This window comes from Babylonia areolata, chromosome 23, assembly GCF_041734735.1.
Source record: "Babylonia areolata isolate BAREFJ2019XMU chromosome 23, ASM4173473v1, whole genome shotgun sequence".
NCBI lineage: Eukaryota > Metazoa > Mollusca > Gastropoda > Neogastropoda > Buccinidae > Babylonia > Babylonia areolata.
The window spans coordinates 48,993,439-49,011,524 of NC_134898.1; the positions used below are offsets into that span (position 1 = coordinate 48,993,439).

Below are 18,086 nucleotides of genomic sequence, written 5' to 3' on the forward strand. Positions count from 1 at the left end.
CTCTCTGTCCCTGTGTGTGTGTGTGTATGTGTGTGTGCGTGTGTGTGTGTGTGTGTGTAGTTTATACTGTAGTCATGTTTGATTTGAAAAAAGCATCTGACAGTCAGTATATGGAAAGTTTGCAACCTGACTTCAAGGAATTCGTTTTCAATGTAATTTACGTGTCTTATATATATATGGTTTTGGCAGAAGAAAATTTAAGATAGTTGGTTTCTGCTGAGTTCAGATTTTCCTGCTCTTCTTCAAGCAGACACTGGCTTCCCCAAAGGTAGTCCAATGTCACGTGTCCTTTTCAACACGAAGTTAACGATGGTGTCAGATACGTCCGCCAAGGTTTGAGGCCTAACTGTTTGTCCAAGGTTTGAGGCCTCACTGTTTGTCCAAGGTTTGAGGCCTCACTGTTTGTCCGTTTGAGGCCTCACTGTTTGTCCGTTTGAGGCCTCACTGTTTGTCCAAGGTTTGAGGCCTCACTGTTTGTCCAAGGTTTGAGGCCTCACTGTTTGTCCAAGGTTTGAGGCCTCACTGTTTGTCCAAGGTTTGAGGCCTCACTGTTTGTCCAGGGTTTGAGGCCTCACTGTTTGTCCAGGGTTTGAGGCCTCACTGTTTGTCCAAGGTTTGAGGCCTCACTGTTTGTCCAAGGTTTGAAGCCTCACTGGTTGTCGAAAATTTTGAACAATTGGAAGAATGTTTGTAGGCCTTCGGTGCCAGATCCTAGTGTACAAAACTAAAACACATTAGGCCTACGTTATGTAATAATTTAAATGGATCTACTACCAAAACATGACGTGTCCATTGTCACAGCTTTCTAGATCAGAATTCAGGTAGGCTACAGGTGCCAGATGCATTGCGTGGTTCTAAATTTTTGACAGTTACACGTGACTAAATGCCTACGTTGACCGAACTACGCCATTGGTCAGTTCCATACTACACACAGTTAGTGGCGGGTTATGACCATACCAGGCTCTTCCGTCCGAGCAATGCAGCTGGCTCCAGGTGAACAAGAAAAACAATACCAGCTGTGTAGTTATACAGAAAAGAGCTCTGAGAACAAAATGAAATACCTCCTGGAAAGTCTCTTACAAATCTGTTCAGATCTGAATTTCTTCTGTCTGCCTTTCAGAAAGGACAGTTTTATTGTTTAGCTGGGTGCATGGGCATCTGTTCATTCTTACCTTTCCCTTTCTTTCCACCTGAAAAATGTCTGATAAGCGCCCTGTTACGAGTTTATCAATGTATAATCACCTTTCTGAATGTCCACGTTTATTTATAAGTATCTATTTGCAGACCCGATGAAAATCTGTTCGTTCCAATGGGAAAGATATTAAACGATCTAACAGCGGCGGACATTTTTCATCATGTGATTTTGACTCTGAACAAAATGCATATTTAAAGTTGATCTTTCACTTATGTTAAAGTTTTAAGCTCGAAGGTTTAACTGTTTCTAGCTATAAAATAGAAGATACAACTTTAATTATCCATAAAATATGGAAAATTGACATTCATAAACTTTGCCATCGATTGGGCAAAACCGAAAAAATATGCTCTGTGCGTGCGCGAGCGTGGTCGCTTGTGTGTGTGTGTGTGTGTGTGTGTGTGTGTGTGTGTGTGTGTGTGTGTGTGTGTGTGTGTGCCTGCGTGCGTGTGTACACATTCCCTTTCCTTATTTGATCACCGGGTTGGAGCACAAGGATAAATCTTCAAAGTTTGCTCAAAGCAACAGATCAAAGGCCTGACTGTACAGTCATGCCGGTACGGAATGGAGGTGCCAGTACACTGCCTTGTGTGTGCTCGGGCACACAGAGGGGGCCGGTGGGGGGTGGGGAGGAGGAGGACTGAGGGGGGGGGATGAGGAGGGGGTTGAACTCACACGCCTGAACGTGTGTGTGTGTGTGTGTGTGTGTGTGTGTGTGTGTGTGTGTTTTCATTCAATTACCCTCTCTCCCAAGTTTGTTGTCACCTTTGACACACGTATTATCTCCTTGGAGCAGAGCTCTTTCCAACTTGGACCCCGTGGGAGAGGGTATGGTCACAGGAACACACACACACACACACACACGCGCGCGCGCACACACACACACGCACACACACACGCACACACACACACACACACACACACACGCACACACACACACGCACACACACGCGCACACACACACGCACACACACACACACACGTGACACAACACACCTACCAACATTATGAAGGCGACGTGCATGACAACAGATGTGGATCAACGAACACGTTAGCTATCCTAATGCCCCAAACAACAAAATCTACCGACCAGGGCACGTGGGCTGTGGGTGTCAACGTATCTTCCCCTAGCGTGCTAACATATTTACCTCGTGTGCTAACATACCTACCCCCGTGTGTTAACATAACTACCCACGTGTGAAACATATCTACCCCTGTGTGCTAGCATATCTACCTCTAGGTGCTAGCATGCATACCCATTGTGCTAACATAACTACCCGTGTGCTAACATACCCCTGTGTGCTAACATATCTATCCCCAGTATTCTAACATACTTACCCCTATGTGCTAAATATACCCCAGTGTGCTAACATACCTACCCCTGTGTTGCTAACATATCTACCCCTGTGTGCTAACATATCTACCCCAGTGTTCTAACATACTTACCCCTGTGTGCTAAATATACCCCAGTGTGCTAACATACCTACCCTTAGTGTGTTAACATAACTACCCCAGTGTGCTGACATACCACCCATGTGTGCTAAATCCACCCCTCTGTGCTAACATACCTACCCCTCTGTGCTAATATGTCTATCCCTGTATGCTAACACGTCTACCCCTGTATGCTACCATGTCCACCCCAGTGTGTTAAATATACCCATGTGTGCTAGAATACCTACCCCTGTGTGCTAACATACCCACCCCTCTGTGCTAACATACCCACCCCTCTGTGCTAACATACCCACCCCTCTGTGCTAACATGCCCACCCCTCTGTGCTAACATGCCCACCCCTCTGTGCTAACATACCCACCCCTCTGTGCTAACATACCCACCCCTCTGTGCTACTATGTCCATCCCAATGTGCTAAATATACCCCTGTGTACTAGCATAGCTACCTATGTGCGCTAACATATTCCCTGCTAACATACCTACCCTCGTGTGCAACATACCTACCCAGTTTGATAACATACCTACCTTTTTGTGCTAGCATACCTGCCCAGTGTGATAACATACCTACCTTTTTGTGCTAGCATGCCTACCCAGTGTGATAACATGCCTACCCCTTTGTGGTAGCATACCTACCCCTTTGTGGTAGCATACCTACCCCTTTGTGGTAGCATACCTACCCATTGTGCTAGCATACCTACCCCTTTGTGCTAGCATACCTACCCAGTGTGATAACATACCTACCCCTTTGTGCTAGCATACCTACCCACTGTGATAACATACCTACCCCTTTGTGCTAGCATACCTACCCAGTGTGATAACATACCTACCCAGTGTGATAACATACCTACCCCTTTGTGCTAGCATACCTACCCAGTGTGATAACATACCTACCCATTGTGCTAGCATACCTACCCATTGTGATAACATACCTACCCCTTTGTGGTAGCATGCCTACCCAGTGTGCTAACACCCTGTGTGCTAAAATACCTACCCCTTTGCTAACATGCCTACCCAGTGTGCTAACATACCTAATCCAGTATGCTAACATACCTTCCCCTGTGCGCTAACACATCTACTCGTGTGTGCCAAATACCTACCCCTGTGTGGAAACAAATCTACCCCTGTGTGCTAATATATCTACCCCAGCATGCTAACATACTTACCCCTTTGTGCAAAATCCACCCCAATGTGCTTAACTCTGTGCAAGCATAACTACCTCTGTGTGCTGACATACCTATCCTGTGTGCTAGCACATCCACCCCAGTATGCCAACATACCTAACCCTGTGTGCTGAGATGTTTACCCCAATGTGCTAACATTCCTACCATGCGCTGGCATAGCTACTCCACGGTGCTAACATACCGACTCTGTGTGTTAGCATAGTTACCCCAGTATACTAACATATTTACCCCTGTGTGCTAAATCTACCCCAATGTGCTAACACACCTACCCTGTGTGCTGGCATAGCTACCCCGTGTGCTAACATACTTACCCCTGTGTGCTGTCTACCCCAGTGTGCTAACATACCTACCCCGTGTGCTACATATCTACCCCAGTATGCCAACATAGCTACCCCGGTATGCTAACATCTAACCATGTGTGCTAACATTTTACCCCTGTGTGTTTGCATACCTGCTCCAGTGTGCTAACACATCTAGCCCAACACGCACTCAGGTTGAGGGTGGAGAGAGCGATCCTTGAGAGTGACAGTGCCGGGTGCCGTTTTACCCCATTATCTGCTGACTGCACGTGACGATATCAGTGAGTACTGAGCGGCTGTCGGGCAGACTGACAGTTCGGGGACTGTTGTACCGATCGGCGGACGTTTCGGTTTGCGCTGATCGCATCGCGACATCAGGTGTGTGTGTGTGATGGTATAGGGCTTTTAGCCAGGCTTTCCGTTGTTTTTATTTTGTTTTGTGTGTATGTTTTTAGATGAAATTTATCTATTCTGGTGCTCCTTGAAGCTATTTCAACATGTATACATGCCATGATGTGACATTTGGTATCTTGTTTATCTTGTTCTTTATTATTTGTTATTGTTCTTCATCTTATTATTACTATTATAAGTATTATCATATTGAAAAAATAACCCTTGTATCTCAACAAATTAATGATTTTTTTTTAATGATCATTGATGGACCAAATGTTTTGCTATGTGAATGTCAGTTGAGTCACACTGATGTCGTGAAAAGTCAAAATATAACCTTGTGTACAAGGGGGGAAAATCTATTCTTTTTATTTTTTGTTGTTGGTTTGGTTTTTGGTGGTGTGTCTTTTTGATTGTTTTTTTAATTTTGTTTTAATCCTGAAAGTGGCTGAAACCAGGTACGTGGATCTGTCAGTCAGTTGTTTGATGCATTTGTGTTTCTATTTCAGTTGCAAATTCTGGTGTGTCACAAGCATGCACTAAGCTCAGTGGACTTGTTAAATACTCAGTTAATCACTTTTTTTTTTTTTTTTACTTATACCAAGTTGTGTGGCATTTAGATATTTTTATTGAAAGATAAAGAAATATTGAGACCGCCTGTTTACAAAGCACCTATAGCTACCAGCCCCCATTGTTACTACACCCGGTTATAAAAAGAAAAAAGTGTTAGTGGATGATTGATAGCATGCCTTCATTTGCTATATACCCAACACCTCGGGTTTGACAGGTCGAGACGCTAGAGAAACGGGTGTTATATAGACTCAGGCCGCCTCCGTGTGTACCCGGTTTTGTGTGGATTAACTGCCCATTGAAGTTTGGTGTCAGCGCAACTTGATGCAAGGTTGGGTGTGAGGAGTTGTGGTTCGCCTTTTTAAATGGGGCATGGTTGATTATGGCTGATTGTGGTTGATTATGGCTGATTGCTCCACACTTGTTATTTCTGGCTTCCAACGCTTTGTTGGTGGTGGTGGTGGTGGTGGTTTTGTGGCAGGGTATAATGATCAGGTAGATGTTGAGCTTAATTCTGTAGTTGTTTTTTTTTCTGCGTCATTGATATAACTTACTGTACTAGCAACAGAAGAGTGCTTGGTTCTAATTCTTTTCTTTCTTTTTTCTTTTCTTTTTTTTTTAATTTCTCCTTGAAAAACGATGAAATAATCACTTGTTGATTACCGGGTTGGTTTTGTTGTTGTTGTTGTTGTTGTTGTTGTTGTTTTTTTTTGTTGTTTTTTATCATTGCAGGGTTTTATCGTCTTAATTTTCACAGCATAAGTGTGTGAGGCGAGACTAAAATTCGCTGTTTTTTTTTTTGTTCTTTTTTTTTCTTCCTAACACTGGTTGATTTTGACGGGTATGCCCGTCAGTGAAGGGCTGTCATCTGACTGTGATGATACTGAGCTTACATGACAGCACATCAGTCCGCATTATTTATTTGGGTTCTTTTGGATTGCATCACTTTTTCAGCAGAAGTATTTGCAGCACTTAACAAGTGCACGTGGTATCAGTTTCACTTTTCAGATCAGACAGGAGGCCTCAGTGCGTTGCGGGCAATTCCAAACACCTACACCACATCCACTGGGCAGATGCCTGACCAGCACCACAACCTGACGCGCTCAGTCAGGCCTTGATTGCATGCATATGCATTTGTACAGCTATTAGGGTGGATTTGTTCCACAGAATATTTATTTACTTATTTATGCACGCTTATCTATTATTTATTCACTTTTTTCCTCTCAAGGCCTGACTAAGCGCGTTGGGTTACGCTGCTGGTCAGGCATCTGCTTGGCAGATGTGGTGTAGCGTATGTGGATTTGTCCGAACGCAGTGACGCCTCCTTGAGCTACTGAAACTGAAACTGAAACTGAACTGTTCCACAGAATTTAGCCAGGGGACAATACTTATGCTGTCTTTCTTTCTTTTCTTTTTTTTTCTTCTTTTTTCTAAGTGTGTGCACACACGGGACCTCGGTTTATCGTTTCATCCGAGGGACTAGACACTCAGATTGATTTTCCAGTCAAACTTGGCAGGAAGGGGTGAGGCCGGGATTGGAACCCACACCCTCACGGACACTGTACTGGCAGAGAAAAGCGTTAACCGTTCTGCCACCCTCCTTCTCAAACACAATTTATATTTACGCCGCACTGAACCCAGTTCACCAGGGATCAACAGTCACACGGTTAACTCACTCAGTACGGCCAGTCCTCTCTTCTCCTCTACACAGACCCCTCGGATGTCCAGTGACCCAACCTTTAGCTTCCGTCGTCAGAATTGTGGTATTCTTTGTCAACATTCACCTCTTCAGTATAAGAGCCTTCCGCTTGCAATATTTTGATGATGGTAATTGGGGTGAAACGCTGTTAACGTCGTTTCTTTCGCCGTTCGTATGGGGAGAGAGTTAATGATGGATACAGACAGCATTGCTGAGCTGTGGCCCAGTGGATAGAGCACCGGGCTGGGAAGGGGCGTGGGGGGGTCCGGGGTTCGATTCCTCCGCGAGGCTCAAGATATTTTTATCTCTTCCTTGTCCCCCACCCCCCACCCACCCCCACCCTCCGCCAGATCGTGAGGTATGTTGTGGCTGCCAGTTTTATGAGTGAGGCGACGAATCAAGATCCAGACGTAGCCGCCGCTACATATTTATGTTCAGTTTTATTATATCTTAATGTATTTACTTCTTTTTATTCTTTTTAGTATATTTTCATGCAAACCTACTAGGTTAGGCCTTCAAGGCCTGAGCAGTTAACGCATTGGTTTTACGCGAAGGTCAGACATCTCTCTCTCTCTCTCTCTCTCGGCTCTCTTTCTTTCTTCTTTTTTTTTTTTAAATTTGTTGTTGCTGATGTGGTGCAGCGAATACGGTTGAGTCCGCACGCTCTGACACCTCCCAGAAACTGAAATTCTCTCCTTTTATTCCAGCCCACCCCGTGAGTCACGGTTCTACCCGAGCCCTAGCAGACCACCATGCCGCTGCCAGAGCACAGCATCTACATGTCGGTGCGCGTGCACCGCGCCACGCGCCTCAACGGGCGCGAGCAGGCCAGGCTGCTGCAACGCCTGCAGCTATTGGACAAGGCCCGCCTGCGCCAGGCCCGGCTGACCAATCAGGACATCCGTCTCACCACGGCGGCGTTGGACTACGTGTTGGTGAGAGCGATGATTTGCATAGCGTTGCTATGTTTGTGAGGATGTATGCTTTGTGTGTGTGTGTGTGTGTGTGTGTGTGTGTGTGATTGGGGGTGGGGGGGGGGGGTGGCATGTGCGTGCGTTATTGTGTGTGTGTGTGTGTGTGTGTGTGTGTGTGTGTGTGTGAGAATGTTGCTCTTAAAAAAAAAAATAGTGTGTCTCCTACCGTTAGGAATTTTGCAACATTTAAAAAAATATATTAAAAATTAAAAAAATCACTTAGAATTTCTGTCTCAATGAAGCGTCATTAAAGCGAGCGGGACCTATCCATTACGCTGCAACACACCAGCTTAATATATATATATATATATATATATATATATATATATATATATATATATATATATATAATGAATTGGGGAAAAAAGAAGTAGGGTAAAAGCCCGACCACGTATAGATCCTGCGCGCTTATCAGGCCTTGGGAGCCTTCCCAATGCTGCACAACTGAATGGTATGAGCGAAAAAATAAAACGAAAATATAAAAGAAACAAGAATTTATTGTCTGATAGATGGGGAGACACATTGAGAAACCAAACGAAAAGATAATAAACAAACAATAAATTGTAAAGTAAATGAAAAAAGTCGTCTTTTTTTTTTTTACGCATGCACAATGGTCACATTGATAGTTGTGAAAATATCATCCAGCATATGGCTTGACCATCTTGTGTAGGCATGCGCGCCTATGTAGGCTACGAGCGTGTATGTGTGCACGCGCGCGTCCGTGATTTTTTTGTTTGTTGTTTTTATGTTTGGCGTGTGTGTGTGTGTGTGTGTGTGTGTGTGAAATAAATCGATGCTTGGCGTTAAACCTCCATACAAATATATCTTCGTGTCTGTGCTACGACACAAACAGCAGCATAAAATGAATGCAGACAAGTTCGACTACTTTGTCAGGCGGTAAACCAAAAACACCACGTTAACTGCGTGACAGAGCAGCTCAGGCGTGTGTGACGATACGTAATGGACCGTCAGGATTTCTTTTTTTTTTTAATTCAAATTTAAATTAAGGGTTGAAGGAGAGGAGTGGATGAGGAAAGGTCGCGTAGTATTGGGTGAGAGAGGGGTTGAGGGTGGTGGCGATGTTCAGTGGATGAGGAAAGGTCGCGTAGTATTGGGTGAGGGAGGGGTTGAGGGTGGTGGCGATGTTCAGTGGATGAGGAAAGGTGGCGTAGTATTGGGTGAGGGAGGGGTTGAGGGTGGTGGCAATGTTCACTGGATGAGGAAAGGTGGCGTAGTATTGGGTGAGGGAGGGGTTGAGGGTGGTGGCGATGTTCAGTGGATGAGGAAAGGTCGCGTAGTATTGGGTGAGAGAGAGGTTGAAGGTGGTGGCGATGTTCAGTGGATGAGGAAAGGTCGCGTAGTATTGGGTGAGAGAGAGGTTGAAGGTGGTGGCGATGTTCACTGGATGAGGAAAGGTCGCGTAGTATTGGGTGAGAGAGGGGTTGAGGGTGGTGGCGATGTTCACTGGATGAGGAAAGGTGGCGTAGTATTGGGTGAGAGAGGGGTTGAGTGTGGTGGCAATGTTCACTGGATGAGGAAAGGTGGCGTAGTATTGGGTGAGAGAGGGGTTGAGTGTGGTGGCAATGTTCACTGGATGAGGAAAGGTCGCGTAGTATTGGGTGAGGGAGGGGTTGAGTGTGGTGGCAATGTTCACTGGATGAGGAAAGGTCGCGTAGTATTGGGTGAGAGAGGGGTTGAGGGTGGTGGCAATGTTCACTGGATGAGGAAAGGTCGCGTAGTATTGGGTGAGGGAGGGGTTGAAGGTGGTGGCGATTTTCAGTGGATGAGGAAAGGTCGCGTAGTATTGGGTGAGAGAGAGGTTGAAGGTGGTGGCGATGTTCAGTGGATGAGGAAAGGTCGCGTAGTATTGGGTGAGAGAGGGGTTGAAGGTGGTGGCGATGTTCAGTGGATGAGGAAAGGTCGCGTAGTATTGGGTGAGAGAGAGGTTGAGGGTGGTGGCGATGTTCAGTGGATGAGGAAAGGTCGCGTAGTATTGGGTGAGGGAGGGGTTGAGGGTGGTGGCGATGTTCAGTGGATGAGGAAAGGTCGCGTAGTATTGGGTGAGAGAGGGGTTGAGGGTGGTGGCGATGTTCAGTTGAAGGGATTCTGGAACTGGACCAGTGGTGCCCGGTGAAATTAAAGCCCATGGAACTTCAAAGTAGGTATGAAGGCGCTGCTTGCAAGACGTCTCAATACACAGAATAAAACTTTGATCAACATGTCCTCAGCCATACACCAACACGCCTGATCACCACGGAGGTTCACGCGCCAAAGTCGTAAAACTGGGCTTGCATGCTCCGGGAAATTTTCGTGTAGGTGTAGCAAGCGTTCCACCCAGATATATACACAAGCATGCTCGCTGGTTTTTCACACACACACACACACGCACGCACGCACGCACAGATCACGCTTTTATTGACTCTCTTGTGTAAACAAAGTGAGTTTGTTTTAACCCGGTGTTCAGTTATGTGTCTGTGTCTGTGTGTCCGTGGTAAAATTTAACATTGCCATTTTCTCTGGGAATATTTTGTCTGCCAATACTAAATTTGGCATAAAAACATAGAATGAAAATAAAACTCTTCACGGTCATACCAACAACAGGTTGTAAGTCTCCCGAAATAAGCCGTATTTTCGAATCATTATTAGTTTATTTCGTTGACATTAGTTCCGAAATTCGAAAATTCTAAAAACCGCTGAGTTTGACTTACTAGAAGGTAGGTTGTGTTGGAAGACGACATGACCTTGTTTTTTTTGTTCACAATCTAAAATTTAATAAGAGAAATACAAATTCTTTGCAGAACACATACAGTGATACTAACTACACCATCGACGTGTTTACTGCATATAAATATTCTAAAGTGGACACTGAATTAACTGGAATGAACATAAAAGAATAATTGAATCTATCATTTCTTTCAGCCCCTTAATTGTAGACTGGTTTGCGCAGTCTAGAGATTTACCATGTGTTGTAGTTTGCTTGAAGCGTTGACAACGTCTCCTTTACCACAAAAATAAAAGAATAATCCAGATATAATAAAACACACAAAAAACATGATTTAAAAGGCGTTATTACGTCCGCTACAATCAGGTCTATTTATCGAATGAAGAAGAAAACGTCAACATTGCGTTAAGTATTAATTTTAGTCGAATGACGTCAGATGCGCTGCAGCAGTGGGGAGTCTGCTTGCTTCGGAACTGAACATGCATGGTTCACAGAATCACAGAAATGTTTGGCTATAGGCTAAAAGCCTTTTGCCCTCATAATCAATGTCCATTTATGTGCTTTTGGATCACTTGTTGTGAACAGACCCTTGTTGAAATCAGGCATAGTGTATACTACATTTATCTACAGCTCAATAAAGATTTAACTCTGTGGAAAATACATGGTCCTTAAACTTTTTGTCAATGTGATTTTTGAAGGCGTTTACCGATGGTTCCACCCCGCTTGCACGCCCTCTTTTTTGTTTCTTTTTTCTCCCAAGCTTATTTTATTTATCATATCAAATACAGAGCACTTTTCAACGATTTTTTTTTTTTAATTATTAATTTTTGTCTCCTCATAATTCCTTTTCTGGATAAAGCGCAAAGCACTAGTGAGTCTTGAAGGCTTTGCCTCTTGTTTTATTTTGTTTCGTTTTGATCTTCACCATTCAGTGGGTCCATAAACCCAGTGCCCCGTACTTAACATCACGATTTACGAGAACCCGTAAGACGCACAAGATAATTACCGTCATGTGAGCGTGGATTCGAGTTGCAAGTCGTTTCTGTGCCAGGGTTTATGGCTGTCGTCCCGTCTTCCGCACAAACTGTCAAGGGCCACAACCCGTAACATAGGGGACAGAGAGGGGTCTGAATTGGTTCCTATCTCGGTCATTCTGATGATCACAGGATGTATAGGTCATGGAGGGCAGGTTCTCGGAGATTGATAAAGTCAAAAGATTAAAAGTTTCACAGTCTTTCAGAAGTTCAGTGATTTCTTCATCTTCATGCTCTTCTTCTGCGTTCGTGGGCTGCAACTCCCACGTTCACTCGTATGTACACGGGTGGGCTTTTACGTGTATGGCCGTTCTTTTCCCCCGCCATGTAGGCAGCCAAACACCGCTTTCGGGGGGAGTGATTTCAAAATCGCTTTTTTCTAAAGCTCAGCATTCCTCTCCTCTCAACATTCCCCGACGGAAGTCAGGCACCCATTCACTCGTGGGTGAAGTGGGAATCGGGCCCAGGAAAATTGCCTTAACTGAGGAAACAACACCATGCCGAAACGGGGCATGGAACCCCGATCACTGGTGAACACTGTGTCACAACTGTCCAACGCCTGACGGGCGCAAAAGCCGAGTGGTTAAAGCGTTGGATTGTCAATCTGAGGGTCCCGGGTTCGAATCACGGTGACGGCGCCTGGTGGGTAAAGGGTGGAGATTTTTACGATCTCCCAGGTCAACATATGTGCAGACCTACTAGTGCCTGAACCCCCTTCGTGTGTATATACAAGCAGATCAAATACGCACGTTAAAGATCCTGTAATCCATTTCAGCGTTCGGTGGGTTATGGAAACAAGAACATACCCAGCATGCACACCCCCGAAAACGGAGTATGGCCTCCTACATGGCGGGGTAAAAACGGTCATACACGTAAAAGCCCACTCGTGTGCATACGAGTGAACGCAGAAGAAGAAGAAGAAGTCCAACGCCTGATTCAGCCTCGGCGCCCCCCTGATAACAGGAGAAACAAATCTTATGTTTTGGGGGATGTCTGCCTGTGTATAGAATTTCGTTGTAAGCGACTGAAATGATTATACTGCCTGTATATATTCTAAGGACTGAAGTAATTAGTATGCCTGTTTGTATAATTCTGTTATAAAGATTGAAACTGCTCGTCTCTGTGAAAATACAAGACTGCTTGTGAAAATAATGCAGTTATAAGGGCTGAAGCAACTTTACTGCCTGTTAAAATTTACCATATTAATGACTGAAAATAGCCGTCTCCAGGAGGCGAGACAAAAAGCTTCAAGAAAAGCTTGCAATAAAAAGACGATTCGAGCGTGAACCCGCGTACATGCACACGCACACATTCGTGCACATGCACTTACGGAGGAACAAACACTATCTGAAAACGTGTGCTCACACACACACCGTATGGTACACACACACACACCCCTGCAACACACACACACACACACACACACACACACACACACACACACACACACAGGGAATACTTTAATATATGACCAAGAAACATTATTTACACCGCAGCGAATCACACACGCACGCACAGACATACATACACGCACGCGCGGGTACACCGCATGCACGGCTCCTACACTGCGAAAGTTAACGATAAAATATCGACAGGTCTTATGAAATGTTGAAGAAGATGAACTTTTTTTTAATAGCATTACCACGATTACACCGCATGCACGGCACCTACACTGCGAAAGTTAACGATAAAATATTGGCAGGTCTTGTGAAATGTTGAAGATAACTTCTTCTTTTTTTAATTTTTTTTATAGCATTACCACGATTACACCGCATGCACGGCACCTCACGACTTTCTCTCCCCCCCCCCCCCCCCCCCCCCCATGCCCCCTCACCCCCAATCTCTCCATTTTGTGACTCTCTATCTGTGTCTCTCTCTCTCTCCACCCACTGCCGAACACGCATGGAAATGGTGCAAAACGGTTCGCTTTTAATTCATTCAAAGCACATAAAAGGCGAAGTGTTTATGTTGAACAGTCTATAGGAGTCTAGCGATTTGTTAAAGCTTTTCACTGGATGTTCTTTTTGTGCACATGTGTGGCTTTCTTATCGTTGTGTTTACCCACTCACCCCAGCCGCCCCCCCCCCCCCCCCCCCCCCTCCCTCCCGTCTTCTAAGGGGCGAGGTTCATGACGAATAAAATATGGGTTTGTGTGTCTGTCTGTAAGTAGGTCTCCTCCCTCTCTGTCTTGCACGCGCGGACGTATGTATAAAATATCAAATATATTGGCTTGCACTGAAATCACCCGGTTGCACATAACAATTTGGGAGTATGTAATCGACAGGGATGAGAAATATAGTATGCAGGCTTTGTTGCTGTGTGCAAGTGATAGGCTTTGTTGCTGTGTGCAAGTTATATATATATATATATATATATATATATATATATATGAGAGAGAGAGAGAGAGAGAGTGTGTGTGTGTGTGTGTGTGTGTGTGTGTGTGTGTGTGAATTGATATTAGTGAGTGAATTGATATGAGTGTCACTGGCGCACGTGTGTGTGTTCCACTGTCCAAAAAACGAAATGAATCCCAGAGAGACGGGGGTGGGGGTTGCGTGGTGGTACTGCGGGGGGCAAGAGAGAGTGAAAAAACGAAAGAATCGAGAGAACACATACACACACAGGTGAAGTGGCAATAATCAACCAAGTGTAACGGATGGGCCTTCAACCCAGACTTGATTTATTTCTGTCAGTTATGTGACTCCCTTTTCAGATGACAGACACTGGCTTTTCTGCGTGTTGGGGCCGTTGAAAAGCGTTCAGATCATCAAATCTGCCCGAGCCTGAAAGCTTAATCCATGCAGATTAATGGGTTGAGAAGCATTACACAAACGCGGTTGTAAATATTTAGATATATATATGTACAGACTTCACAAATAGTTGAGGAGCACACATTTCTGCCCGTGGACGTCAAACCTATATTATACGTCCGTGCAGGTCTGCGTTTGTTACCCGCAGACGTAGTTTTGTCGTTCGTCTGGTCTTCTTTCGGTTTTGGTTGCGATTAAGGGGAAGAAACTCTTAACCTTCCAAACCGGAAGAGTTCAAACGGAGGGAAATTCGTGTTTCTTGTGTGTGATTTTGGAGCCAAAAAAAGGTGAGTTTTCAACGAAAATTGACTTTGGTTGAGGCTGTCAACGAAATCACGATGGACTCTTACAGTGAGGGGGAGAATGATGAATTGGAAAACGAAGTAGAGGAGGAAAATAGCGATAATTTCGTCAAACCGAGTGCAGAGGAAGGTGAAGAATTGGCGAATGATTCAGACTGCATGTTTTCTTTAGATCTGTTGTGATATATTGTGCAAAAAAGCATGTTTTATGCGTGTTTTTCTGTTTTATTTTAGCAATAATTTGTAATGACTAATTATAAATTTCCTGCCTTTAAAGGCTTCAATACTAAACTACAGTTAATTTTTTTTAAATAACAATGCCAAATTTTATCAAAATCCACCATATTTAAAGATTCTGTGAGCATTTTTCGGACCATACCCTCTCGCATCATCACATAGGTAAAACTTACTTGGGCAAGGGCAGGCAGCTCAACGTTAAAGGCTTGGGCAGAATAGTGTCAAACAGGCATGTTTTTGGGAATAGGTGGGGTGTTTTTTTTTTTTGTTTTTTTTTGTTGTTTTTTTAAATCAAACTGTGCAGGTTGCATGTGCTCTGCCTCTGGTTTCTTACCGAATACACAAACCGCGATTTCACGCGCACGTGCACCATGATCAGACTGAAAATGCATAAGAAAAAAATCGATGTCAACCTAAAATTGACAATTAACAGTGGTATTTCATTGCAAAGAATGGACGTGCATATTACATGGAAGAGAGCTGTTTGCCGAAAATTGAACATCGTTTCATCATGCCCTCAAGAAGGAACTGCGAGTTCAATGATCCTTAACTTTTTGTGCCCCGTGTAGTGATAAAAGACCAAACTGAAATTGTAATGGGTGGAAAAAAAAAAATAAAGTGCGCGTGCGTGTGTGGATTCTGCGTGAGGATGTGAATGGTGATGTGACATAAAATTCTGTGAACACGTCTGAAATGCAGTGAGCTGAAACGGATCTGAATGCAAATGGGTGTGTCCTCCGTGCGGCGGTTTGAATGCTGACGACTATAGACATGGACACAAACTCACACACACACACACACTATATATATATATATATATATATGTGTGTGTGTGTGTGTGTGTTGCACGACATGTACCACACTGTTCACAGCACAACAGCGGCCACAGCCCCGAGGGCCGGGACCCAGCCGGTGAGAACGGACAGGACCTGACCCGTCCCCAGCTGCAGTTCTTCCTGTACGGCCAGCGGGTGGTCAGCCGGAGGGTGCACCGCGTGGCGCGATCCCCGTCAGCCGTGGAGCGGTCCTCGGGAGCGGCAGGGGCAGAGACAAAGGCACCTCCTCAGGGCTGTCCCCTTGGAGCTGAGTCCACGGAGAGCAGCAGTGTCCATAGGAGGCCCCTCTCTCACTGCCGCCCCCACAGCAGCCCGGCAGGGGGGCGTGGCACGGACAGAGACGGAGACCTTGAAGCCGGGACGCTGACTTGGCCCGTGACAGCGGCCACACCGTATTGTGACAAGCGACACAATCTTCGACGCAGTTCCGTCTCCGGTTCCAGCACGACCTCCTCCTCTCCCTCTCCCTCCTCCTCCTCCCCCACCTCCCAGAACGTGTCGGGAAGAGGCCGACTGACGCCTCGCCAGGCCTGGGAGGACGATGTGCACGAGGTGACCTTGACACTCCTGCAGACACAGCAACAGCAGCAGCAGCAACAGCAGCAGCAGAATCAGGAGGGGAGATCCACCTCGGCCAGACTGCACAGTGACGGCAGACGGGCCCGCACGGTGAAGGGGTTGGTGGGGGGTGGGTTCCACAAGTTCTCCTCCTCCTCCGCCTGCATCTCCTTCCCCACCCCTCGTGTGGCGCTACCCGCGTCTCCGGTCACCCCCACCACCACCCCAACGTCGTTTCATCACAACAACAAACTGCGTCCCAAGTCGTCCAGCTCTGGGAAATCCTCTGTCAGGACGGAAGCTGGGAGTGGGACGTGATCACGCAGTTCAGTGTGTGCCAGGACGATGTATGTTAGTTTCCCTCCCTGTGCCATCACACTTACCTCCCACCCCGGGTTCCCGATTTACCGTGGCACCAAAGCTTGTACTGAGTGCATGCTGTGGCTGGAGGGATACAGAGAACACAGCAGAGCGAACAGAAATAGAAGGGCTTTTCCCAGAACACACACACATATATATACATACACATATATATATATATATATATATATATATATATATGGATATAAATACACACATATATATGAATGAGTATTTATATGTATGTATGTATGTATATATATATATATATATATATGTGTGTGTGTGTGTGTGAGTGTGTGTGGAGGGAGAGAGATATCAACATCACGCCTCATCCTGAATCTTCCACGGTTACCGCCACACGAAGCCTTGTTCTGGTCTTGCACATGGTAGGTTAGGAAATAATTCCGGAATCGGGATAATTATTCTGTGCAGTTGCAGTAATTTTGAACAGTTCTCTCCCCATCACCACCGATATCGAAACGGCATCTTGGCTGAACGCTGGGATTGCATCAGATTGACGTTAGCATTCAGTCATTCAGTCGGGCCAGCTGGAAAAGTGAGCTGTGATCAGCAGTTTAGTACAGAACATTGCACGCAGTAAGGGCATGTGTGTGTGTGTGTGTGTCTAAAAAATGTGGTTTTAAGGGATTTCTTTTTAAGGTATTTCTTTTTAATCTAAGCATTATTTACTTGGTATTTTTTATTGTTTGGTGGATCATGCTTTTTTATTCATTCTGTGAACGCATTGGATTGAGCTGTTGTAATGTTTTATGTTATGTTTATATCTGGCTCGATGATGTAAGGCGCTTTGAGCAGCATTAGTACTGGATATCGCGCCATAGAAAAGTTATGAAATTATTATTATGACAGCAACGCCTCCCAGGACTCAACACAGACCAGGAAAATGGGAGATGAAGGAATGTGGTTTGCTTTTGTTTCTTTTTCTTTTCTTTTTTTTAAGTTTCAATACTCAAACGTCCACATACAGGTGAGGACATGTGAACACTTCACAGCGTGGACAGACGGCGGATGCTGTTTGCATGTGCATCAACTTCGCGTTCGCTGTCACACAGCATCTGGTGACGAATACAGCGTTCTTCTTCAGTTCCTGCTGGGAGGAAGATGGCAGAATGGTTAAGACGCTCAGCTGCCAATACAGAGAGTGCGTGAGGGTGTGGGTTCGAATCCCGCTCTCGCCCTTTCTCCTAAGTTAGACTGGAAAATCAAACTGAGCGTCTAGTCTTTCGGATGAGACGATAAACCGAGGTCCCGTGTGCAGCACGCACTTGGCGCACTGAAAAAGAACCCATGGCAACGAGAGTGTTGTCCTCTGGCGAAATTACGTAAAATGAAATCCACTTTCATAGGTACACAAATATGTAAGCATGCACTCAAGGCCTGACTAAGCGCGTTGGGTTATGCTGCTGGTCAGGCATCTGCTCAACAGATGTGGTGTAGCGTGTATGGAT

At 45.2% G+C, this 18,086-nt stretch overlaps 1 protein-coding gene across 5 annotated transcripts in view; it reads left to right on the forward strand.

Annotated features, from left to right (window-relative positions):
- Positions 1-16,741, forward strand: part of LOC143298158 (uncharacterized) — a 20,043-nt gene extending 3,302 nt beyond the window's left edge. Inside the window, exons 1-3 of one of the 5 annotated variants that reach the window (XM_076610896.1) lie at positions 4,282-4,403; positions 7,489-7,716; positions 15,733-16,741. In XM_076610896.1, coding sequence (XP_076467011.1) covers positions 7,534-7,716; positions 15,733-16,572 — 1,023 coding nt within the window. In that variant the 5' untranslated portion in view covers positions 4,282-4,403; positions 7,489-7,533 and the 3' untranslated portion in view covers positions 16,573-16,741. Of the gene's footprint in view, positions 1-4,281; positions 4,501-5,290; positions 5,414-5,487; positions 5,578-7,488; positions 7,717-15,732 lie in introns of those variants that run through there. The other 4 variants (XM_076610898.1, XM_076610895.1, XM_076610897.1 and 1 more) reach the window with 4 other exon arrangements.
- Positions 16,742-18,086: the final 1,345 nt, after the last annotated feature.